At 38.5% G+C, this 27572-nt stretch overlaps 1 protein-coding gene across 6 annotated transcripts in view; it reads right to left on the bottom strand.

The window, feature by feature from the left end:
• Nucleotides 1-27572, bottom strand: part of PPARGC1A (PPARG coactivator 1 alpha) — a 646737-nt gene that overhangs the window by 37156 nt on the left and 582009 nt on the right. For 5 of the 6 annotated variants that reach the window (XM_082727447.1, XM_082727451.1, XM_082727448.1 and 2 more), the window contains 3 exons: nucleotides 5027-5221; nucleotides 3055-3177; nucleotides 1993-2197 (listed from right to left, as the gene is read on the bottom strand). In XM_082727447.1, the coding sequence (XP_082583573.1) occupies nucleotides 1993-2197; nucleotides 3055-3177; nucleotides 5027-5221 (523 nt within the window). Of the gene's footprint in view, nucleotides 1-1992; nucleotides 2198-3054; nucleotides 3178-5026; nucleotides 5222-10669; nucleotides 10957-27572 lie in introns of those variants that run through there. The other variant, XM_082727452.1, reaches the window with a different exon arrangement.

Below are 27572 nucleotides of genomic sequence, written 5' to 3'. Positions count from 1 at the left end.
GTTTTTTGTGTATGTTTTTGTCAACAGGCTTTGTTCTGGGATAAACTTTTTATGCTTTGCCACAGGCATATAACTTTCTGAAATATCCATATACAGCAGGTCTCAGCTAAAGAATATATCCTCCACAGGCCAATTTAACTCTTCACTACCATGGTTTGTAAGCGTTTACAGTAATATTAGTGGTGAGTGGATTTCAAAACCAAACCCCAAACCTCCCAAACTCTCAAAATCCAAAAGGTGCCAAATACAATTTTAAGAATATGAAAATTAAAAAGATGTTTAAAACCTGTGCCGCTAGTCTGCGTTCACTGACCACAGGGTTACAGCTGGCTTAGGACTTTAAATTCAGCTCCAGGAAATGAATGCCTGACTGGGACACACTAGGACAAGGTAGAGAGTAGCCCCATGAATTTTTCAGTCTACTCACTAGAGTGAGCTCAGCTGCCTTCCTTCACTTGAGGCTCTCCACACCATTACATCTCATAATACTGCTGGTTCTGCTCTGAGAAAAACTGGTCCACGGCCTGTGTGTGAGGGGCCAATCAAGGCAAGGCAAGCTACAAAAAAATGTGGCCCATTTCCGTAAGTATCTTCCCCTGATCTGACAGAAAAGGATGGCCAAGTGATTTTGAGATATCCACAAGGGAAAACCTAATTGAGAGCTAATTTAAAACTTTTAAAGAAGGTTCCTGAAGGTTTATGGTGAGGTAGGGATGAGAGAGGAAAACTGAAAACACTGGAAAGAAAATACTTATTAAAAGCAGCAGCAACAGCATACCTGTATGAAATAATCATGGTTCAAAACAGGGATCAGGGACTACCACTCTGCAGCTGGAAGGGGAAGTCAGGGAAACAAAAGGGAAAAGAGAAGTAGGTGTTTGTAATTGCTATTTCAGAATATGCCTGCTTCCGGGGCGCCTGGGTGGCACAGTTGGTTAAGTATCTGAGTCCTGGTTTCAGTTGGGGTCCTGATCTCCAGGTTGCCAGATCAAGCCCCGCATTGCGCTCCAAACTCAGCAGAGTCTGCTTAAGACTCTCCCTCTCCCTCCTCCTTCCTGCACTCTCTCTCATTCACACTGTCTCTAAAATAAATACATAAATCTTAAAAATATATATATGTATATATACATATATATATACATATATATACATATATATGTATATATATATGTATGCCTGCTTCCACTACAAAGTTAAAGGTGGGGTTAATGTGGAAGCTGGGATATTTTAAAGCAACAACAACTTTCAGCAAGCTTCCTTTGGGCCTCTAAGACAGGATGGTTTTGAGGGAAGAGCCAAGAAGGAAGAAAATTATATCTCTGCCAAGACAGGTTTTCCCAAAATCACCCTGACTTGCCTCAGAAGCATCAGCCTTCCAGAATATATGGGGATGATAAAAACCAACCCAGATGCTTAGTTTGATCTGGGCAATACTTTGTATTAGAAAGCAAATACAAATAAATTCCAGGGATTTCCAAATCCTTATTTACAAAATAAAATCTATGAGTATAACATGTGGTCTTTAAAAAAAAAAAAAAAAAGAAAGAAAGAAAAAAAAAAAAGAATGCACTTAATAATCAGGAAAGCCTGCACAAATACCATGTACTCTTTCTTAAGTTATATACAGCAAATCAACAATACCTCATTTTTTCCATTACTAGAAAGGAGAAAAGAAAAGCTTTTTAATATTGGCTAGCCCAGCCTGCTCCGAATTTCAATTATCTTGGCAATTTAGATTTCACATAAATCTTTCATCACCCCCTCCCCACCCAGCTCACATTTCAGGTGCTTTTTGGTGATTGTGAATTAGGCTGCATATCAGCCGAATAGGTCATGTTCAACCTGTGTCCAAGGAAGGATTTTTAATTTTTTTTATTTTTAAATAAGTCTATAAGAAAGTGCTGAATTCAGTTTGGGCATCCCCAGCCTGGTGCATGCTTGCTTCGCCTTCAGCGCCCTCGCCGACAGCCTGTGCTTTGGTCCCCAGCCTACCTTGTAAATGTTGAGACTGCGATTGTGTGTGGGACTTCTTTTTGGAGGTGCATTTGTCTCTGCTACTGTTCCTGTTCTCCGTGGATTTGCTGTGAGGAGGGTCATCATTTGTGGTCAGATACTTGAGAAGTTCCGAGCAGGGACGTCTTTGTGGCTTTTGCTGTTGACAAATGCTTTTCGCTTTATTGCTCCATGAATTCTCGGTCTTAAAAACAAGGCATAAAGAAAGCTAAAATTAGTGAACTGAACCTTATCAGAATGGATATAGGTTTTCTGAAGAGATGAGATTTTCAATGAAGTGTTCAGTCTAAGTGTACTAGATCTATGAGCTGTGAATAATTGTTTGCAGAACAAGGAAAGAAAATTACATTTAAAATTCCTAAATGACATTTATGCAGCTTTTTATTTCATTTCTCCTACATTTCAATGTTCCTACTCAGCAACATGTAACTAACAAGACCCTATAGCGCCTTTACTGTGAATAAAAAAAAATAAGCTGGTTTAAACCTTAATTTGCCACTGATTGCTGGAGCCCCGTATCCACAATTCTCTTAAGTACCCCTTAACGCTCCGTTTTCACTCACAGTGAATGGCAAGACAAACATTGTTTAATACAGCCCGCTAACCGAATTATGTCATTGCCAGCATTCCATCCAATTAATGGCAGAGATAGATCTTTTGTGGTGATTCCAGAGCAATCTTTCTCAGGTTAGACAGCTGGCAAAATGGCAATCCTGCATCTTAAAGTCACTCCTAGATAATACCAGCCGATCAGCAAATTTTATTGCAACCCACATTGCTGCGTGTATTAATAAAACGGGCAAGGAGTAACAGACGGTGGAACTTCCATTCCAATCATCCAAAGACAAAGCATAAATGAACTCTTTCTAGTTTAAAGTAGCTGGAGCCCTGCTTTTGGAAACCCATTTCATATTGTTTCACATTATAAAGCAACTGCAGGATCCCAGCTGAATACATAGAAATAAACCTATCCTTTGTTTTACTGCTTCAAGCAAAATCCTTTGTTACTTTCCCTCCTATATTAAAAAGTTTGCATTGTACCTTAACAACTGCAGGGTTTGTTCTGATCCTGTGATTATGGTTTGCATGGTTCTGGGTACTGAGACCACTGCATTCATTATAGCTTAGCTGAGTGTTGGCTGGTGCCAGTAAGAGCTTCTTAAGCTAGAAACGTATCAGAGAAGGAAAAACAAGAGAAGTTACGCATCTTGTAAACATTAGAATATGTTACTGAAATTTTAAACTGAAAATTAATTAATTATAAAAATTAATTCTCTCACTCTCTAATTATAGTCACACCAAGGCACAATAGCGCTAAAGGAAATGCATTCTTAAAAAGTAAGAAAAAAATTTGGCATATACTACCAACTGTGAAAGTATTTCCTTTCCCTACACTGACACTTAATATTGTCTACCTTGATTTTTTTTTTTTTTTGGCTTTTCTTTTTTGGGGATAAAATAAGGTAAAAGGATCCTCCTGAAAGGATTTCCAAATACCTACTAGGTGAGAAAAGTTGCCCCGCTAAATGAGGAATTGGGGGTTGGGGACAGAATATAGGAAATTTTCCCCTCAGTAATCCAAATGAATTAAGTGAAAATAAATAAAACCTTTGTAATGCTTTGAATGATACTTTCACAGTCCAGTTTAACTTTACTTATTCAAAGTATATTTATGGTGAAAGAGTGGCTATCACTGACACAGACATGTAAGTGGGCAGAGTCAGGAGATGTGATTCTGGCTCATGCGAAGCATTTATTCTTTCTTGACTCTTTCTTTGCTCTTTCTTCATTTACTCGCCGGCCTTCTAGGCCGTCCCTACTCAGACAGGCAGTATGAGGCGGAGTCAACAACCCTTCCCAGTTGAACCAATTATCTGGATGAAAATCCTCTTGTATCAATGTAAAGACATCAAAGTACCAACCAGCAAGGGCAAGGCAAATGGAGAAATGGTGGAGGGTTGGGAGGAGGGTAGCAATTACTTATGAGGGAGTTTCTTCTAAACCAGAAATCTCGGAATGAACAGTAGTACAAGTAGACTCTCCGTGTGTTTACATGGAATGTTTTTTAACATTTAAAAAACTTAGATATCGGAGAGAAACAACCCCTAAATGGCATGCCAAGGAGCATTATTAAAGTTTGGAAGATAGCATTCCATAATTTACATAGTATGTTCTCACATCAGATTTATGGCAAATGACAAATGGCTACCATAGATGAGAAGGTAAACTGTGTCTTAGAACTAATAAAATTCTGGTCAAGCACTGCATCGAAAGAAAATTTACTCTTCATTGCCAACAAATTCACTCTTCAATGCCTCCCATAAATTTAGGGAACTTGGGTTGCAAATGTGCTATTATTTTTCAATCTTCACAAGAATTATGGATCTAAAACCTTAAAATATTACATATCCCTGGATCTACCTTTTATTCCTAGAATCATAGGCATAAGAATAAAACTATAAATGTGTCGATTGCTATATAATTTATGATGGTGAAAAAATAGGAAGAAGACTAAATATCCAGCCATAAGAAATCTCTTAATGAACTAGGACATCTCCAAACAATAAAATAATAACATGATACAAACAATTATGCGTATATTTCAAATTCATAAACATAACAATGTATCTTAAAACAAGAGGAGATTTCAGTCTTTTTTTATATCAGAGATGATTTGATTTTACAGGTGAATTTTTAATCTGTCCTTTTTGGGTTGTCTATGTTTTCTAAGTTTCTACCTCGAACATAAATAATGCTAAGAAATAAAAATACACACACAACAAACATAGCAAAAGACAGTTAAAACAAACTGTAGTAAGACCACATGAAAACTGTTATTACCAACATTTTTAAACACAGAATCACAGAATTCACAACTCCGAATCCGTTCGGGAATTGTTTTTGGCATCAATCTAAATTAAAAATCCAGACCTTATTGTTACTACATCATACCCATGCAGCGGGTAGCCAGAGGCAACTCCAATTCCTGTTAAACAGTAGGAAGGGTTCTTACTAGAGACGGCTCTTCTGCCTCCTGAGGCGGAGGGGTGCCGTCAGGCATGGAGGAAGGACTAGCCTCATTCTCGGTGGTCACATCACCATCTGTCAGCGCATCAAATGAGGGCAATCCGTCTTCATCCACAGGGAGACTGTCCAGTGTCTCTGTGAGGACTGCTAGCAAGTTTGCCTCGTTCTCTTCATCTATCTTCTGCAAAAACAGAAAAATAGATGACATGAGTGAGCTGACATGGGGGGACAGGTTACACCATCAATCAGTGTAGACAGATCATGTTTATCCAAATGAGCAGTAAAGTGTACATGAAATGTTGAATGATCATGCCAGAACACAAAGGATCATGTCTTCTTCAAACTCCAAATCCACTTTTGGTTTGAATCACACCATAAACTGACACCTCGTGGTACCAATTTCTGCTGGGTGAGCTGTCCCGGCTAGCAATTTATGATGCTGGTGCCTATTATGGCCATATAGGACACAATCTTGTTCACATTCGCTTTCCCCATGTGTGTGTCTTGTTTCCCTAACTAAAGGAGAAGGTCTAGAAAATCTCAGAACTTGAGAGAATTTTCGCCATCATCTATTTCATCTTCAGATAGAGCGTTTCAATCTCCTGTGCAGCTGAAATGTTTAGATAACCCTCTGTTCGAACAGCACCAGAAACTGAAACTATACTGAGAAAAACTATACACTTTCATGGTTTCAATTATAATCTCAACACCGAATACTCCACAACCATTCATTTCCCTCCCTGACATCTCTCCCAACTTTAGTCATAAATCTAGAACTGCCCACTGGATACTTCAACCTGATAATAGCTCCCTCATCCTCCAAAACCCAAACTTAGAACTTTTCACAACAAAACTGCTGTTTCCCTTGACTTCCTGGGTTTGGGTAACAATTCTTCAGACCCAGAATATAGAACTACCTTGAATCCTCTTTATCTGGTCAGTCATTAAATAGAGTCCCACTTTGTCACGTCGTTTCTTGTGGCCAGGGTATGATTCTAGTGCGACATTACTTGGAATGGGGGCTCCTGCGAACATATTCTAACTTGTTTCTGCAACTCCCACAGTCACTTGCATGCACACACCCTTGGAAAGCTAATCTTCAGGTATTCATTACATAAACATATCTGCATACCTACTATACCGGGACCATGTTTGGTGTTAGAGATAGAAAGAGAGAGATAAACCTCTGCCCTCCAAAAATCCTCCAGTGGAAGGGAAAGAAACTGAATAATTTATTATAAAAGATAACATTTATTTCAGTACTCTGTACAAACTTATACACCCTGTTTATGGGGAAATGTGCTATATTCTAATCCTGGGCAACCGATGCCAATGCTAGGCATACAGCGTGGCCATTGATTACTTGCTGAATAATTCATCGATCTGCATTTACTGCCTAGAATATATGTTGTGTAGATCACTTTCTCTTCCTTCTGTTAGCACTTCACTTTGTTTGTCCAATTTGACCTGCTTCATAAATCTTTTTTTTTAAAGTTCTGGATGCTATGACATTAACAGTATCGGCTAAATTATCCCACACAGATTCTATTACAAAATGCACCTAAGCTGCTGACATCTAATGAAGCCAGCAGTGCCCACACGTCCTTTCTCTCTAGCACTGAACTCCAGTTAATTGACCTGACAAAATTACAAGAATCACAGAATAAGACAGCTAATCAGAAAATCAAATTGTATTACTAGAGAAATTAGGCAGGCCTTTATCACGTATACATTCTATTTTCACATAAAAATTGTTTTCCCTCATTACTGATGAGTCCCCATCCAGGAGTAAAACTGCAGACTTCTTTCTCTTTTGTATTCAAGAGGCCAAAAAGAGCCATTTGTACTCATAGTAGACTTTACTAGCATTTCTTACGCTAGCATCATGTGTCTCTGTAATGGCGCTGGACTTGACATCGTGAGTCAAGTGGATTTGGGCACATGCGATGGAATGACAACTTTCTGAGATTGAGGACTCCACTGAAGGAAGTAAATCCTAATCGGATTGGGGTAGGGGGGGCGTGGATGTCAACTTCAAAATGGTACCACTTCTTCCAGAAACTGACCGATTCTTTAAAAATCAAATTGCTTAATAGCCAATCATTATTGAGCATACCGTGGAGCTTCCGTTCTCCTAGATCTGTCCATGTAATCTGAATAATAAAGATATTGAGATGATTTTCATTTATTTTCTGCCTGGTATGATAATCTGGTGTCCAAAGATTCCAATCTCTCCCTTTTCAATTCAGATTCTGCCCCTCCCACCATACAAAAAAAACAAATTTGGGCTATTCATCTGTCCTAAAATTATATTTAATTTAAGCACATATTACTTTAAGTCATCTAAAATAATGAGATTTACATTAATATAAATATATCCATATTATCTAATAAAAATAATCTTTGAAGTTATCTCAAGCACACACACACACACACACACACACACACACTCACGCACACACGGTTTCAGTAAATTGGATTTTTTTTCCAGGTATCCCAATTTTCAGAAAGGCTTATTTCACTGAAGTTCAAAAATAGCTCAAGAAAAACAGTTAAGAATGTTTACCAATAAATGAGTAATTTTGTTTACTCTGATTTAAATTTTGTATTTGGCTTTCCAGCAACACTACAAGCCTCTATTTGCTTTCAATCACATAATACAATAGCGCCTTAGTTCTATCCCTAGTGTAAACAAACTACAATAATTCCAATCAAGTCAGAATGACAAAGAACACTTAAATTAACTAGTTTTCTCCAATTTCTTTAATAAGCCTGGGTGAATGTACATCAAAAACAATGGCAGAAATATTGGAGCCTGATAATGTCATAATTAATTTACAAGATCTGATTAAACCACAGCTATTTAAATTCTCTCTACTGGAACCACAATGGGAGGGAGGGTTGTGGAATGGAAAATTGGCAGAGAGTGTGTGTGTGTGTGTGTGTGTGTGTGTGTGAGAGAGAGAGAGAGAGAAAGAGAGATAGGGGGTGTGTGGGTAGGTTATGCTGGTATTCAACCGGGATGGACCAGTAGGACTCTAATCCTTATTTAGAATCCGCGTTCATCAGGCACAAGGCTGACTCAATGAGAGGCTCAGAGACAGTTTATTTTAGTAAAGTAGTTCTTGAAGGAAAGAACGTTATTTCCAATTCTCTGTGTTCTGTCTAATCATAGAAGACTGGGGAAAAAGATATTTCCCAATGACATTTTTGTTCTGAAACTCAAAAGATATTCCTGTATGTAAAGCTGAGTGGACACTGCTCCTCACTGTGGCGATTCCAATTAGTTTAGCATGAGTTTCAACAATCAAACACTCCAGAGAAGGCAATGGATGTGACAAAAAAGACTCTGGTAAACAATTAATGTCACTTCCCATTATTGCTTCGGTCCCAATTTACAGAGCAAATAAATCAAAGTCACTGCAGATGAAGCACTCTGGCCTATGAACACATGTCTGTTCACAGGTGACAGGGCATTGAAATACATCAGGCAGTAAAACGACTTTGCAAAATAACCTTTCAAAGACTCTGCTCTGACACCGCTTTCTAACTGTTCAAAATTACTATTTTTACAAAAATATATTTATTAGCTCCATATAAGTTAAGAAAAGAAAAGTGGAGAGGTGAAAAAGAGAGAGCAGGTCACCAATTAGGTAGTGATCTAAAGCTACACAGCTGAGCCCAGTGTTGAGGGCGGCAGTGGAGAAGGAAAGAAAGGTAGGGAACAGGCCGACAGGCTTTTCCACCAGGGAGCTCGGTGACTCTCAAGCAGCTTTAGCCATGCTTGGCGTCAACCTGGGCTCTCCTTAAGCAAGGCAAGTCTGTTGCTCGTCTTGCCATAGAAATAAACATGATGTGACCATAATGCTCATTTTCAAAAGGTGCTCCTGGAGTAAGGAAGCCCATTCTACAGATGCTCAAGCCATAAAGAATTTCCACTGATAGGTGATACACGTACATGTATACTAACAACCCAAAATTCAGAATGGGCCATAATTCTGACGTAATGCTATGTCAGTAACAAACGATAGTTCAGAACACTTGGTTCATCACTGCTCCTGGGGACTCCTCAGTCCCCATCTGACCTACCGTAAGTGTAATATAATTCAAAGGGCACAGTTAAAGGAAGGCAGATTCTGTATCTTCGGGTGCAGAGAGTTACCTCAAGACTGAAATTTGGGGTCCCAGACATAATACCTGGGCCTTCCTCCCCTGTGAGCAGTTGGCAAAAAGGATATTCCAAATGATTACACATGGTGGGGCAGACAGTCATCGAGCTCACCCAAGTGCATAGAGAGGGAATAAATCTACTAAATTAAGGAGGAAATGAGTGACTCCGAGATGTTACTAGACACCTAAAGGGAGAACTGCAAAGTGAAACCGGCATGTGGTATCCCAAAGATTTTTAAATGCAGGCTATTATGGAAGGACCATGCCCTGCTTATGATAGTAATTTTTTCCACATCTTGTAGAATTGCAATTACACTCTGCGTCCCCAGATTCTCACACTCGCTTGATCTCTGTTTGATAAAAATAGTTTAATAGCCATTTAATCACAGCTTCATTATCTTAGCTCTCTTAATGCGAATTAGGCCAGGAGAATTCCTGCTTCCTCATTATTCAAATCATCAATAAGAAGGAAACAGTGGGGTCTTCTTATCATTCATTAATCAGTTTCAATATCTTAGGTACTATTTACTCAGAGATCAATCTATGTGAGAGGTCACTTAACCTCTGTGAGCCTCTATTTTTTTTTTCTATATATAAAAATCCAGGTTATTATCTGCCTAATTCTAAGGACAAGAATTTTTCTGCACTCATGGTTAATAGGGAGGAAAAAAAAGAATGGATGAAAGCCCGAGAATCCTTCAAGAAGTGGCTCAACAAACATTTACAGTGTATATGCCCATCGTCTTGACTGCCCATATTTGAATTTCCTTCGAGCATGATCTACCGCCGATTTTTAGCACCAGGCCAGCTTCCTCCCAAATACCCAGCATGCCTTGGGCTTCCTCCTTGCCCCATCCTGCTGATTTGGAAACAGCTAATGAAGACAAAATTAACTCCTACTTTTAGTGAGGCCTAATTAGGAAGGGAAATCTGCTAGAGTAACATCTGGTAATGCATTCTGAAGCCAAATATAAATGACATTTTTGGATTATCCACTATTTTGGATTATTTCTCCCACTAGACCCCAACTAGGAGTTGAAATAAATAAATGAGAAAGTGACTTTTATGATAGATTCAAGGGTTCAAAGAAGAATTACATTGACCATAGGAGTCCCTTCCCAGGATCTTTCTACAAAGAGTTCTGTACCTTTTGCTCATGCACAAAAAGGCAAAAAACTTTTATATGTATAAATTTTGGTTTTACTGTATGAAGTTTGATTCAAGACTGGCGGAAGTGGAACTAAAATTAAAAAAAAATAGTTTCTGAAATTAAAGAAAAAAATAACAATTCAGACTACACCCCTGAAATAGAATTTGAGATTACCAGCTTTTCTCTTTAAGCGTTTTAGTCAGGAAAGAAACCACCTCACCAATTGTGTATTATACATGTCCACTCTGAAGGGACTAATCCTTTGTTGGAGATGTTTGAATACTCAATTTGAATATTTCGAATACTCACTCTCAAACAACTCTTTCTCTCTTCTTTTCTCTTTTTCTTCTCTTTCTTTCCTCAAATGTTTTACAGTCCAATGTCCTTTTCCTTGCTTCTCTTATACCTAGGTATGGACCAACAGCATGTCTGTGCACCTTCTCACAATCCAAAAGAAAATAAGCAGATTCCCCATGTGGCATTTCTTAAAGTTTGCCAACTCCTGCCCCATGAAAGAAGAGAAGGCTCTAACATAACCTACTAATTCTGTTTATGGGATGGCTTTGAAAATCTGACGGACGCTTGAAGACGGGGTAAAAAATGACCTAAGACATTTCAAGCCTATATGTGCAGCAGAAAAATAACCAAGACAATAAAGCCTTTGCATGATATCACACATTTCTTATGAAAAATACTTCTTGTATTATGAAAGAATACTTGTGAAAATTCACTTCTTACAGATACCCTGAGAATTAGCTTAGTCCTCTCTTTTACTCCCAGGAGAGATAAGATAAGCGCATTATGTGACCCTGTATCTGCTCTGCTGGATGCCAAAGTTGCTGGAATTTTAGGTTGTACTGCTAGAGTAGTTAGTAGAAAGAATACAAATATTAATTTCACTGTTTGGGTAACTCTCCATTGACATCAAGGCTACTTAAAATAACATGTACGTAAATGTGACTATCCATACCACTCCCAACACACACAAGTTTGCATCTCAAGTGCACATATGTAAAACAGAATCTACATCCATGCACATTTCAGCCTCTTAGGTATATTCTGATATATTTCATTGCAGTTGACTATATATGTATACCATCAACACATGATTCTTCCTCCCAGTTATCCACTCTAACTGAGGAAAGCAATGATCAAAAACTGAAGACAATTCTCGGGACTATAAAATAAACCAAGAATCAAGTGGAAATAAACACAAACAAAATTGAAGAACTCCCTCCATAGATATATTTATACCTGTGAGAGTCCATTTAATTTTTGTTAATTTTTGTTAATATTCATGCATAAAATTCATTCAGGCATAAAATATGTATTCACATCTGTATTGGGCTCCATCTGAACTTAATAGCTTATATCACATACTCATGAGTTAATAAACACCCACTAAATATGTGGAATTCATTATTCTGAGGAGGCTACATGAGCCAAAAGTATAAATACAGACGTTCAAGAGAAAGGCTTAAGGAAAATCTTGGTTGCTGCTTCAAAACAAGCTATTTTGGGGGGCGCTGGGTAGGGGGAAGGGAGATGTTTCATGTCCACTTCTCACAACATGAAGAGGAAGCAACCAAGTTGAATCACCAATCAGGAGACTTAATGGGCCCATAAAGATCAGCCTGGCATTCCATTTGTTCTCAAGTTTGAACTAAGAGAGAATCTGGGCCTTGTATAAAAAAGACACCAGACTGAAAATGGGGAAAATTGTCCCAAGTCCCATCTGCACCACTAGCTAGTTATGTAGCCTCAAGTAAAACAATTCAACTAGGGCTGCAGTGCACGTGCCAATTGATAATCTTGTAGGTTCCTAACTGGCTCCCCTGCTTTCATTCTCACCGCGTGCCTCCCCACCCCAACAATCCATTCTCATCACAGATGACTAAGGGATTCTTCTGATAAAACCTAAGTCATACCTTGTCTCTCTTGTGACCTAGCCCTCCATGACTTCTCATGTCTCTCAAAGACAAAATCCTCAGAGTGACCTGCTAGCCTAGGATCACCACAAAATTTATCATCCAAGCTAGAACACTTCTGAGAATGTAAATACTAACCCCTTGGGTGTGAATGTAGACGATCATGGTCTGAGATGTATGGTTGGTTGCCCTATATTAGACCTACATCATCTGACTCTGTCCGTGCCCCCGTTTATCTGTCTGAATCCTCTCCAACCACTCTGACCTCATCGCTACTCCAAAAAATGCCAGGCATTCTCCTGCCCCAAGGCTTTTGCACCTGCTGTTTGCCCTTACTAGAAGGCTCTTCTGCCAGATGGCCACATGACTTACCCCTTCATCCCTTCTTTTATTCAAAAGTCACCTTCTCAGTGAGACCTTCCCAACCACTCTGAACAGTGTGTCCATTACCCTAGTTTATTTTTCCTTTTGATACTTATTTCTATAACTCAATATATATTTTACTAGTACTATATTTTACTAATATATATTTTACTAACGTCATTAATGGCCTATCTAAAATGGAAGCACCATGAGGCCTGTTGGACCACTATTAAGGCACTTGGCATATAGTAGATGCTTATTAAAAATGAGTAAGAATAACACCTGAAATGTTGAATCAATCCTAAAAACATAATGTGACTTTTCATTCTCCTGTTGTTTTCACTGTTGTTTGCTCTGAAATTCCCACATTTTTCCACCCCCACCAATTAATAATGTTTATGTTAGGCTATAATTTGAAATTGGCTTGCATTCATTCTTGTACATCAGCTGATAGGCCAGGCAAACAGCCAATATATTCTTAGTAGGAGGGAAGGAAATTTGAACAGAACCACAGAGGGGCTGATTCTGAAATAAGCCCCCAAAGCACTGAATCTGTATGAGTCAGTGTAACATACATCTTTTGTAAAGGAAGAGGTTGACATGGGTCTTATAAAGGCAGGGATTAATTCATCCCAGCTCTCGTGTTTGGGAGGATACAGGAATGAATCATCAAGCAATTAATTTGCAAAAATTTCCAAAGAGCCGAGATGATTTGTGAGGAGAAAATCATGCCAGACCAACGTACTCTCTGTCCATGCAGAAGCATCAGGCTCGCTAATCAAGAGAAAACAATTGATGTAATATATCTGGACTAGAGGGAGCGTTTGTATTCCATACTGCGTAACACACTTATCTATAAGCTGGGAGTGTATAGTCTTAGCCAGAAGCTTTTTCCAACTGTGTGCCATGGAACTATAGCCATATCTGAAGTGTTGCAAGGACTAATAATAAACACTGTAGTATATAATATATTTTACACATTTATATAATTGAGCTCATGTGCCAATATAACTAGTTTTTAGAAAGCAGCATGCACACTCAACTGTGTTATTTTTCTGATCATAAGCACGGTGGAGACCACCACTGCATTAACTTGCCATGTTGAATCATTTTATGTTGGTCTCAGGATTAAAAAAAAAAAAATCTTGAGAAGTGAGAGTGAGCAGCTTAAAACCTGGAGCCATTTACAAATACTCGTTTCTACGAAGCAGGATTTTCTCAATCCTCTCAGATCAAAACAGACTACAAAATAATCAGTTGCTAAGATTGATATAAGATACCAATCATCATCTTAAGCCTCAACTTCACTTTTTGTCCTATTCAGTTAAATAGTTTGATAAATAATATGACAGATAAATGTTATTTAAATAAAAAATAAGTAGCAGCTGACTTTCTCTGAGTCTTCCTATGTGCCTGGTGCTGAGTTCATTTCCTTACACACACTATTTCATTTAAACCACCCATTGACCCTATCATTAGCCCTAAATCCATGAAGCTTATAAAAGGAAGAGTTGGATACCAAACCAGATATATCTGATAAAACCTTGTTCTCACTTCCTTTCCTTATATGTTGGAACTTTATGGATGAATCAATGGAACAGAAATGAGTGGGCATGTGATAGTCTAATCTGTAATCAGATTACAGGGTGAAAAATGAGTGAATTATCAGCAGATAAAAACCAAGGTGGGTAACTGCCCTTATATCCCATGAAGCAGAGCTGGTCTTCCAGGTGGAAAGAGGCTATTGCTTTGATGTTGTTTCTCGGTATGTACTACCAGCCCAGTGTCATCACAGAACCTCTCTTCAGTCCTACTGGATGTGATCTGCTCTTCTGTTTGAATGTTCTTTCCAGAGGCGCCCAGGTGGCTCAGTAGTTAAGTGTCTTCCTTTGGCTCAGGTCATGATCCCAGGGTCTTGGGATCAAGCCCCACATTGGGCTCCTTGCTTGGAGGAAGCCTACTTCTCCCTCTCCCTCTGCCTGTGTTCCTTCTCTTGCTATGTCTCTCTCTCTCAAATTAATAAATAAAATCTTCAAAGAAAAAAAAAGAATGTTCTTTCCATTTCCCACCATTTCTTCATATCCTATCTCTACCTTAAAGCCTGTCTTCAAGCTCTTAATGCCTTTATAAGAAAATCCTGGATCCCTGGAGAGAAATACCGATTTCTAGGTCTCATCACTGACCACTAAATCAAAACCTCTAGATCAGGGTTTCTCAGCTTTGACACTTCTGACATTTCGGGCCAGATGATTCTTTGTTGTTAGGGTCTGTCCTCTGCATTTCAGGATGTTTTGTAGCATCTCTAGTCTATGCCTGTTTACTGCCAGGAGCACCTCCCCGATTATCAAAACAATCCAAAAGGTCTCCGGATATTGCCAAATATTTGCTGGTAGCCAAAACTGCCCCTAGCTGAGAATGATTGTCTTAGAGGAGCAGTCCAGGATTCTGCAGTTTTGATAAGCACTCCAACTGATTCTGCATCATACAAGTTGGGGTAATTTGCTGTTTTCTGGCTGTTAAGTAGTGTATAGATCAATTTATGATGGGAATTTATGATTCCGAGTAAGCTAGATTTATCTGTTCTAACACATGCAGTTCTAGCAGTTCTTAATAGTTATTAATAACATATTTTTATTTATTCTATGTGAATGCTTATTTCCAATATCTTATATTATGTGCCTAGATGTTTTATGGTCTATGCTTCCTTGTTGATTACAACTTACTGGTTATTTACTCCCTGAATTTCTTTTTGATTAGTCCAATGGCATTTCACTCTTTTATTGCCAATCATTTTCCTCCTTTTTTCAACATTTTCTCACCATCATCATTTTCATAAAGTTCATTTTGGTTTTTTAGCCTATTGGCGTACATAGACTACATGCTAAATGATTCTTGAGGATTTTCTTCTATATACTTTCACAGAGTTCTTAAACATTTCTAGACTTCTTAGGAATTTTTTAAAGCTCAAGAAGTACATAGAAGCCTTACACGAGTTTGATGTTATTGTGAAAGAGGCAGTGAGGCAAAAGAGAGACTCTGAAGTTCGACTGCTTACATTTGGATCCTGAGTTCATCACTTACACAGTGCATAACCTTCCACAAGTTACTTAACCTCTCTGTGTCGCAGATTTTCATGTCTGGGAAGGGCGTTATAATAATAAGACTTACATTGAAGGGCTATTTTGAGCAAATCCATGAAAATCCTGTAAAACAGGGCCTGGTATATAGTGAGCCCTTATCCTTGCTACTATTAATATTATCATTATTATAGTCCTTATGCACAAGATTGAGCTCAAAATAAGTGAGACCCAAAAAATGGGTCCATTGGGAAAAATACTATAGTGAAGGGAATGTTTAAAGAAGGCTTCAAAGGGCACCTGAGTGGCTCAGTTGGTTAGGCAGCTGCCTTTGGTTCAGGTCATGAACCACACACCATGGGTTCATGACCTGAACCATGGGTCTTGGAATCAAGTCCCACATCTGTCTCTCTTCTCAGCAGGGAGTCTGCCTCTTCCCCTCCCCCTCTCCCTGCTCATACTCTCTCTTCAAATAAATAAAATATTTTTAAAAAATAAAAATAAAGTAGACTTCAAGGATGGCATAGGATATGAACAAATCAAGGGAAAGGGGAAGACCATTCTATAAAATAAGCCTACACAATACAGAGGTTTTAATGTGGCATCAAAATTTCTATGTCCGTGAAGGCTCAAAAATCCTTACTGTTTGTATAAAGGTCACTGCCTACTTGTTACCTGTTAAGATGGTAAATTGGAATTAAAAGATATGATATGACATAATCACTGCTGCTTACATGTTTACTACATAGAGTGATCACCTGAGATCCACACCATGTGGAACCATGATATGTATACTTGACACACCCTCCATCCATGTACACACATACAGATCTATAGCATATTTATGTGCATATTTATAAGTACATAAATTTTTACTACTTATACATATTTATTGAGTGCCTACTCTATGCTATAATCTGTTTCCTAGGAACTTACATTTTACTTTGGTGGAGAGAGGATGGCAGATAATAAACAAACGAACCCCCTTCCAAAGATAAATAAATAGGATATTTATACATACACATATATAGAGAAAAACATAGAATACATATATAATATATATATATTCACACACATATTACATACATAGAATGTATGTAAGTACAGAAAGAATGTAGAGTTTATATATAATGTTAATAATATTATTAGTTGTATATATTATATATATCATTATTATATTTTATATAGTATTTTATATATATATAGAGAAAAAGAAAGAGAAAAAAGAGAGGGTTATATTTGGACTGTGTGTGTGTGCAAATATATATATATATAAAACATAGAGAGGAAGAATAGAATATATGTGCATATATATGTGTGTAGGTATGCATATATATACCTACTTGATAGTAAAATATATACATCCAATAATGTGTATTATATATACACATATATAGAAAAAATATATAGAGCACATATATATACACACCCACACAAAATATATATGTAGAGAGAGAATATAGAGTTTATTTAATAATATTACGTATATTATTATATATTATACAATATTATATACATATAGAAAGAGAGAATACATATATATGTAACAGAGAGGAAGAATAGAGTATACATGTGTATATATGTGTGTATATGTATACATATATATACATACTTGATAGTAAAATATAGGCCTCCAATAATGTATATGTATAAATGTTTATATATACAGAGAAAAAGACAGACAGACTGACAGACAGCATTTGAAATAGCAAGCCATAATAGCTGAGAAAGAAATGTTCCAGGCAGGGAAAGGACTAAATGCAAAGGTTCCGAGGTGAGAACTTGCAATGAGTAAGACGTTAGTATTTTTCTAGTTTAGGTATTGGTATATCTGGGAGGGAGGTGATGTTGAGAATATTTAACAAACATTACATGAGTACAGATCACTCAGAGAAGCAGTACCAGGATATCAGAAAGAAGGCCTCTACTATAAATGACACAAAGTCTTATTGTGGCAAATTAGCAGATTGTATTAACCCTGGTATAAGTGTGTTTTTTAGGCTGACTCTGTAAGACATTTTGTAACAATTTCCCATTTCAACCAATAAATTCTCTATAAGACCGTATATTTTCTGCCCCCAAGAAGTGCTTAGAAGGCACTATTGCATGGGCCAGTGCTGTTTGTTCATCCACACTTAGCACCACAAGATGTGTGCAGACCAAGCAGCTGCAGATCCCTGGCACCTGGATGTACATGGTCTATTAAGGTTGGGGACGCCAAGATTTGGGCAACAGCAAATGATCTGATTACTGCAATATTCTGGCAATAGCATTAAAATGAGAGAAAATTGTCTCAAGGTGGTTAGAAGCTATTCAGAGGCTGGGCTGTCTTCTCTGTGGAGGCATCTAGGGTGAAAGGAATCAGTGTGCTTCCCAGTAAGCCTCTGTGCTGTGAGGGGCCCTTCCCCCAGGAGAAGAGAGTCCTTTAGGGCCTGGGACTGAGTCTTAGACTCTTGGAGCAATATTCATTTCCCACTCAAGAGTTCTGAACAGAGTGGTGGGTTGTCAGAAAACACTCACCAGATGAATACAATATGAGCAGTCTCCATGACTTTGTGTCTAAGTATTCCACAAGGGTTTCAGCTTCCAATGCATCTGAGTGAGGCTGCAATCTCGTACGATTTAGGGTCCAAGCTTCCCTTGATACCAGAACGAGTGTACCCCTCATGAAGAATCTCTAAATACTTTCTACTGAGTCAGTTTTAAATGCAGACTCACTCACGATGACCCGTGATTTATACACCTATGTGGTGAGCACACACAGTGGGGTTGCATACGACACCCCGTTACACAGAGTGGCTAGTAACACCCAAGGGGACATTTTTTAAAGTGACTTGATAACTGGGCTAAAGAAGCATGTGTGCCTGTCACGACATGGGAAATAACGAAAGAAGTATAAACCAAACTGGATAAAAATTCAAGAGTTACAGGATGATAAAAGCAGAAAAAAAGTCATTTAACAACAGGCTCACATAATGATAGGATGTAGTAACTGAAATATGGAAGAACAAGAGCCAAAAAGAGTCAACTCATCCAACTGTATGATTTCGGAGATGAGAAGACAGATAACGTCTTCAACAGACTCTTTCAAGGTCAATTCCTAACTGATCTAAATCTACATTTGTTTGGGGCCTCTGGGCTCCCTTGTCTTTCTACAATGCCATGTCGTTTCCCAGGAGAATAAAAGCAAATATTAGCAAAGAATGTTTCATACATTTGCCATATTTCTTCTTTAGGCCTCAATATTGATTAAAATATTGCAGATGGGAAGTTCCCAGTTCAGACTTCTATAGAAATTCTGAGCCCCAAAGAAATTCCTTGTCTGTGATTCTCAATGCAACATAAGTTTTAAATGGGAATCACGGGACCCCTGGGTGGCTCAGTAGTTTGGGTGTCTGCCTTCGGCTCAGATCATGGTCCCAAGGTCTTGGGATTGAGCCCCATGTCTTGCCACCTGCTCAGCTGGGAACCTGTTTCCCCCCTGCCTGCCATTCTCCCTGCTTGTGCATTCTCTCTCTCTCTCTCTCTATGACAAATAAATAAATAAAATCTTTTTTAAATAAGTAAAATCTTTAAAAAAAAAAGGAATCAAGATTTGCATGTCAAACTTTTGTCAAAAAATATTAAATATTTGTTGAGTAGCTACTGTGTCCCAGCCATTCTTGATGCTGGGGATCTGGCAACAAACAAAATAATTCAAAACCCCTGTGCTCACAAAGCTTATTCTACCAGGAAAGACACTGATGAAATAAATTACCATCAACAAAATAAACAACTGGGAGGAAGAAATGAATACCTAAAACAATAAGAATCCCACTTTTATTTAAAGAAATTCAAATATTTTTAAAAATCAGATTTATTTTAAAAAAATTAGAAAACAGAGCATAAGTATTTTGTTCTTAGAAAAAAATGAAATAACTTAGAAACACTTAAATCTCTAAACTGTTGAAAAATAGCTCTTCATATAAAAACTTGATGTAAAGAACTTTCCTGTTGGCCGTCTTTTACACAAAGTGAAAGATGCCTAAAGAGCCACAGGTCTCAGTTTTGACTATGTATTAAAATCATGTGAGCATTAAAAATATATATTTATGCTTCCCCTCCACTCCCATCCCTAGCCCAGAGCAATAAAATCAGTCTGAAGGACAGAATTAGTATTTTTAGAAGCTCCCCTGGTGGGACTCTAATAGGAACCAGGACTGAGAATTACTCCTATAAAAGACTGGAATGGTAGAGTCTTTGAGGGAAGGTGAAAATATTTGCCCTGATCTATCTTATGGGCTGAAGCTAAAACAGCTTTTCCATCAGTGCAGACCAACTGTCCCGTCCTGAGATGCCTGAAACCCTGAAACCCTCACGTCCGCCATAAAATGTTAGAATGTGTACACTCCATCTTCATCCAGCACATATCGAGTCTGCCCCCTTTACTGCGCGGGAGTTCTTTCCTGAGTCCTTGTCTCAATTACGCCCTTGGAGCTGGGAGCTTTGACCTTCGAAAGCCATGGTTAGTGCCTCCAATATCTTTCTCTAGGGCTCTCTCAGTCTCATAAGTCTAGCAAGTAGATCTCTTTGGCATATGGTAGATACTCCTACCAAGAAAAGCCTCACTGCCGTAATCACAGGCTGGCCAGGCTATGAAGGCTTGAGTTTAAAGGAAGAAAACATCCAGGAGAACCCACACCATGACACCGAATCTCCATGAAAATGATGACTTAGATGTATGTCATTTAAGTGAAACATACCCAATTAAATAGTATTAAATCAATCAAGAAAGTTATCAAGGAGCACTTGTACAGCCCATGACCCATGCACGGAAACTGAAAACTTCTGAAAGAATGAACTCCAAAGTATTACAAGGAAGGGAGGCTTCAGATGATTTTAATTCCATTTTTTCTAATCTTTTTATAATGAGCACTTCTGTAGTTATAACATAAAAATATAAAAATGTAAAACGGGTATGGTGTATGTTAAAAGGGACCAGAGAAAGAGCTTAAGTGTGCTGAAATAACTCATCAAGGTCAGGCCAGGTGTACTCAACCTTGGGGCCCTGGCTTCGAACCTGCCTTTTGTGGGCTTTAACAGCCTTATCCATGGACTGGCAACAGTGACATCTGCCCCAGGCTATCCATCCCAAGGTAATTGGAAGTAAACGTAGCATAATACCTCTGTGCTTTGAAGAAGCATTATATAAAAATGTTATGCGAAAGATACATGTATCTCAGATAAAGTCAATCAAACACTATTTACCGAGTTTGTGCTACACTTTCACAGTTGCATCCTTCACTTAAGTGCATTTGTTGCTCATAACACCCCACAATATCAAGCAGACCATGACACCCTGCATAAGAACAATGACTAATTTGCCGGATACTCTAGCAATGCGGCAGGAGGGAAGGAAGAACCCAAGGGCCAGGGCATTCTCTGCGGGGGTTCTTGTTGTCCCAGCTTATGTGAATGGTTGTGAACAAACTTCCTAGGTCTGTACGTCAGGATGAAATCAGCTGCAATCTGCTTCGAGATGAAAGATCTGATGCTATCAGCAGACGGTGACCCTGCAGTCCGTCCTGTCCTTCCACCTCCAGGCATAGGATGAAAACACCAGGCGTTGGCGATTGACAGGGAAATAGTTCTGTGCCACAGAGAATCCTTTGCTTTGCATCTGCCCCTCAGAGAGCATTAGGCAGCTCAGTATTTCCAAAATGTGAATCCGAGGCCTCTCATCTTGCTGCCGTTCCTATTGATGTCCACTGCAAATATTTCCAAAGCAGTAGTCAAAATCCTTTGGGTTTTGGCCTTCGAAGAATGGGGTTCCTGTTTTGATTCTGTCTCAGCCAAGCCTACGTCCTTGGAGAGGCATTTGGGTCTGGGGACCCCAGAGCTATTAACTGGCCAGCAGAGACAGATGCCCCAGTGCAGCGTGGGAAGGAGTGAGCCAGGTGATGGGCATAACGGGCACCATGAAACCATGAATACTATGTAAGTATTTCCTGCTAGTTCTCTAACAATGTCCTTTTTCAAAAAGCACTAAAGAGCAACACTGAAGAGGAAATCTGGAGAAACCCTATGTAATAAGAATTTAATCTACTACCTAAGTTAAGCCATTTACAATCTTTACTCCTGATTAAATAGCCTTTCTTCTTCTATAACAAATTGGGTTTAGTAACTGATAAAATACTACAGATACTGCTTTTAACTTGGAATAGCCGAACTAGGACAAAAACATCATTAAAACAAAAACAAGTGCCACTGAGTCATAGGAAATGTCAACAGGGGATACAGATGAAAAAAGAAAAGTTTATCCATCTGAAGATGATAAGGGGGAGGAATAATTCATTTTATTTAAAAATATGACAAGGTAAAATAGAGTCCTCAGTAAATACAACAGGTATTTTACTTAAATTCTTTCTAATATCCTTAAAGAGAAGGAAAGAAGGCTTCAATACATATTTAATCCATTTGGCTTTATTCATTCATTTCTTCTTTTATTTATTTCTAGATTTAGAAAGCAATTTTGGGATATTGGGTGTTTCGGGCACGCACGATGGTTCTAACAGACACAGATCCTATCCTCGTGATGTTTACAGCATCCTAACTACCCCAAAGTCACTGGTATTTAACACAACATAATTATGTAAACATTGAATGAAGGGAAAATAGACTAAAAAGTAAAAATACAGAGGGAAAAAAAAGAAAAATGAACATCAGAGAAAAGGGAATTAGAAAAACAGTGGAATAATCCATAATTTTATCATCACTTTTAGTTGGAAATGAAATACTCTTTTCATATTAAAGTCTTCGTTTGGGCTGTGGGCTTCAGAAAATAATTACTATCTTTAAAATGTGAATTAAAGTTTTAAGCACCACACACGTCTTCAACTACTCTTTATTCGTAAACATTGCCAAGATATTTGGGAGCTGGAGCTATAATAAAACAGTAGAGGAGAAGCAAGATTTTTCTTTCAGCTTCTGTGACAATGATCAAAGTAGTGTTGCCATAAAGGCCAAATAAAATCAAACCACAATCTACCAGGGAACTAAAAAGTAAACTCTTATTTTGGCAGAAACTGTGAATTTCTCTAAAGTATGAGCATGACAGAAAGATGCAGCTTTCTTCTTTATGGATAATACAAGGGCTATATGCTTTTTTAATGATTACATCTTTAATCTTGAAAACATAAGTTTGCTCTAAAATTTAACTTATTTCAGGAAAAATGGCAGGCGAAGAAAAATATCTAAGTTGGAAACAACAAATGTTGGAGAGGCTGTGGAGAAAGGGGAACCCTCTTACACTGCTGTTGGGATTACAAGTTGGTACAGGTACTTTGGAAAACAGTATGGAGGTTCCTCGAAAAGTTAAAAATCAAGCTACCCTATGACCCAATAATTGCACTACTGGGTATTTATCCCAAAGATACAGATGTAGTGAAAAGAAGGGACACAAGTACCCCAATTCTCATAGCAGCAATGTCCACAACAGCCAAACTGTGAAGGCAGCCAAGATACCCTTCAATAGATGAATGAATATGGTTCATATACACAATGGAATATTACTCAGCCATCAGAAAGGATGAACACCTACCACTTGCATCAACATGGGTGGAACTGGAGGGGATTATGCTAAGTAAAATAAGTCAAGCAGAAAAAGACAATTTTCTATGGTTTTGTTCATATGTGGAACATAAGGAATAGCATGGAGGACATTAGGGGAAGGAAGGGAAAACTGAAGGGAGGGAAAGCAGAGGGGAAGATGAACCATGAGAGACTACAGACTCCAGGAAACAATCTGAGGGTTTCAGAGGCAAAGGGGGTAAGGAGATGAGGTAGCCCAGTGATGGGTATTAAGGAGGGCACATGTTGCCATGAGCACTGGGTGTTGTACGCAAATAATGATTCATAAAACACTACACCAAATAGTAATGATTTATGGTGACTAACACAATGTAATTTAAAAAAAAGAAAGAAAGAAAAATGTCTATGTTGACAAAAGAATAGTAGTCTGAGTTCTTGGTATGTGCCAGGATGTTTTTAAGCACTTGTCATGTGTTACTTCCTTTTATCTGCATAACAATCCTTTGAAATATCTACAAGATCACCATTTTGCAGATAAAGATACTGAGGATGAAGGGGGTTAAGAAACTTATCTAAGGTTCCATACCAAACACAGTAGAAACTTGAAACAAGGCTTCCCTCCCTTTAGTACCCATCACGTTTCCAGAGCATTTTTCCTGTGGCAGAATTCAAAACTCTTATACCTTCACAGGTGGACATTTAAACTTGAGTGTTTATTTTATTTTCAAGATCTCTTTGGGGGGAAAAAAAAAAAACACAGTTCACTGAACATTCTTCTAGAAAAAGAAAATCACGTGTTTCATTGCTTCTAATGAGCTGTTGCAGCTCAGAAGTTTCTATTACATTCTGACAATTAAGTTGCTAATAAACTGAGGAACCACTAATTGACTTATCCATCTCACAAACTCAAGAGCTAGCTAGCACCCTAGAACACAATTTCCATCACTGGAACAGAAATCATTCACATTTTGCAATCCATGTAGGGATTAGATTTGATTTGGGGAAAAATTGCATATTGTTCCTGTGCACAACATGAAGTTCTGATGGGGAATATACACACACACGTGTGCTCACAAACAGATTAGTAACAACACACTATGCTGGTACTGACAGCATTAGCAGAACCAAAGATAAAATGTCGGTGTGCTGGGGCCAATGCAATGGCTGTGGACCGAGGATAAAAAATTTATGGTAATTGAAACCACAGAATCTTAGGAAATGCAGTCAATTTCATGCAGTATCAAAAGGTCACTCTATTCCATTTATACTTGAGGCTGAGCACAATATTGAAAAAACATGCGAAAGCGAACGATCTTATCAGTCGTCCAGGATTCAACATTTACTGACTATATAAGGTAACTTACTGATTACCAAATAAATGTATTACCTGTGTTGAGCCTTGTATTGGCTCGTCAAATACTTGTAAAGAACTTAACACTGTGAAAGCATTACTAAATATGTCAGAATTACCATATTAACTGCTCTGTTCAAGCTTCAGTAAGAGTGAACCTTTTTGGTTCCATGTTCCACTAGTAATACTAAAGGTTCTTGGAAATTTTACTATCTGCTCAAACTCTTGGTGTTTGAAGCATCTTATAGGAGCAACTTAAAAATAAGAACATTGGGGTGCCGGGGTGGCTCAGTTGGTTAAGTGTCTGTCTTAGGCTCAGGTCATGATCCTGGGGTCCTAGGATTGAGCCCCTCTTGAGGCTCTCTGCTTAGCTGGAGGTCTGCTTCTCCCTTTCCCTCTGTCTCTCTCGACCCCCTACTGGTGCTCACTCCCACTCTGTCTCCCAAATAAATAAATAAAATCTTAAAAAAACAAACAAAAAACCAAGAATATTAATATAATTAAATTAATATATAAATAAATTAATATATTCTGGTGCTTCTCAAACAATTGTGTGCATATGAATCACCAGAAGATGTTGGTAACATGCAGATTCTGATTCATGGAGTCTGGGGTACAACCTGAGATTCTCAATCTCTAACAACCTCCCAGATGAAGCTCAGGCAGCTGGCCCAAAGAGTACAGTTAGAGTAGCAAGACTCTCCTTTTCTTTAACTCAGTACATTTGCTCTCCTACTGGCTCTCATCATGTATGGCAGACAAAAAAAAGAAAAATCTGTTTAATGATAAGTCATCGCCACTGAAGAGGCATGCCACAATGTTTTGAATTAAGACTTAGATTCTTCTTTCATTCCACTCCTAGCTCAGGTTGCAAACTGAAGGTCTTCAGGCCCAAACTAGTCCAAATATAGGTTTTGTTTGAACAGCATGGTGCTTGCCTATAAAAGTTTTCAAACATTATTATATTGGTTAATAGTATGTACTGAACTGGAGACACCATCTAAAATTTCCATCCTTTCTGAAAAACCCAGATCAGGAGACTTGAGGAGAAGCTGATCCCTTTACACTGGGATCACCTTCCCTGGTTCTCCACCAACAGCCCCTGTCCTTACAGCACTGATTTTGACTTTTTGTGGCCATCCTCACTGTACTTCCCATCAGCATCAGAGTCATTCTCTCCCCTGATTTTCCCCCTCCATTTTTGCAGTTCCTCATGATGGAATCTCTGATATAAAATGGTTTTCCCATTTTGTTTCCTCATAGAAATCCTAAATAGGACTTAAGATCCCATTTGGGGTGCCGAGGTGGCTCAGTCTGTTGAGCACCCAACCTTTGATTTCTGTTCAGGTCATGATTTCAGGGTCGGGAGATTAAGACCCTCACTGGGCTCTGTGCTGAGTGTGGAGCCTGCTTGGGATGCTCTCTCTCCTTTTCCCTCTGCTCCCCGCCCCTCACACTCTCTGTCTCTCCCTTAAAAAAAAAAAAAAGTATCCCATTTGACTTTTCCTGTCCCATTAAATACAAACTCTTTTAAAGTGTTTTAGCACATAATACCACATTTTATGCTTATCCTATAAAACCCAGTCTTCATCTTTTCATAAGCATGTTTTTATCAGCCTTTATGTGATTTAGTAAAGTAGATCTGTGTGAGATCTAAGACATGCAAGTATGGGAGTATGCCTATGTGCCATTGTACACCAATTACCTCAACTTTTAACTAGCTTGTCCCTGTCCTCAGGGAATTTACAGTGTGTTGTGGTGTTCACAGGTTAACAGATGATCCCTGTGAAGTAATTGCGGGCAAAGTTATTTCTGATTGTATGAGGGAGCTATGATAGATCTCTTATCGGGTTTCCTTTTCGAATAATGGATTCACTAGGAATTTTCTTTTCCTTTAAGCATTTATCACTTAGGGTATGGGTTTTCTACATTAGAAGAAAGGTTTGGTTATAGAAAGCAAAGACCTCACTAAAACTTTCAATGACTGGAAACTTGATAGCTTGATGAAAGGGAAGTATAGAAAAAGAGGAGCACGTTTCGTGGAAGGCACTCTCTGAGACATCTCTTAGAGTGGGCAGAATGGGGGACAGAGAGGAACCAGGGACAGCACAGAAGATTCTGTACAACAGCAATATTCCCCTGAGAGCAGTGACACTTTGTGTGCTCTCTCACACTGGGCCACAGCATCACTACCTGCACTGAACAAGTGAAAAGAAAGATTTCCTTAGTTTATCTACTGTGTTGCCTCAGGAAAAATGAGATACACTCTGAGAAGGGAAACCATAGAAGATGAATCTCAAATCTGGGAGTCAGTCATGTTTCCATATCTGAACCCGATGAAAGCCTGGTCACTATGAATTTTTGGTGGTGACGACAAGGAGGGGTTTCTGCAGAAAATTCTCCTGTGGTATCTGAAATAATCTCTGCTCCTTATTTCAAGTCTCACAAAGAATATTAAGATTATAATCACTGCGTTACATCTTCTATCCAGAAGGACATACCAAAAACTTGATCAAATTATGAAAACAACTGGAAAATTATTTGATAAATCAATCATTTCATATTTTTGGAGTCCCTTCCGTGTCTGAGGCACTTCCATGTGTGTGGCTTTGCTCGCTCTCTCAGTGCTTTACTGAGAGCTTACTGCACTGACAGAGCAAACAAAGTCATGTGGTAAATTTAGTGTTCGTGGGTGCGGGATCTGGAGTCCTACCACATGAGTGTGAATCCTGGTTCCGCCACTTACTAGGACTGAGGACCCACAGCTAGCTTGAATGCTAGGACTCAGTTTCCCATCCACAAGGAAGACAAATTTTACAGGGAAAATATGTAAAATATCTGCCCCAAGGTGGTTTTAAAGATTAAATGAATTAAAACATGGAAAGCCGTAAGAACATTGCCTGCCGCACTGAGACTTTCAGTAG

This window comes from Mustela nivalis (assembly GCF_964662115.1).
Source record: "Mustela nivalis genome assembly, chromosome: 4".
Lineage (NCBI taxonomy): Eukaryota > Metazoa > Chordata > Mammalia > Carnivora > Mustelidae > Mustela > Mustela nivalis.
The sequence above is the reverse complement of the archived record's forward strand: the minus strand, read 5'-3'. Positions and strand labels throughout refer to the sequence as shown.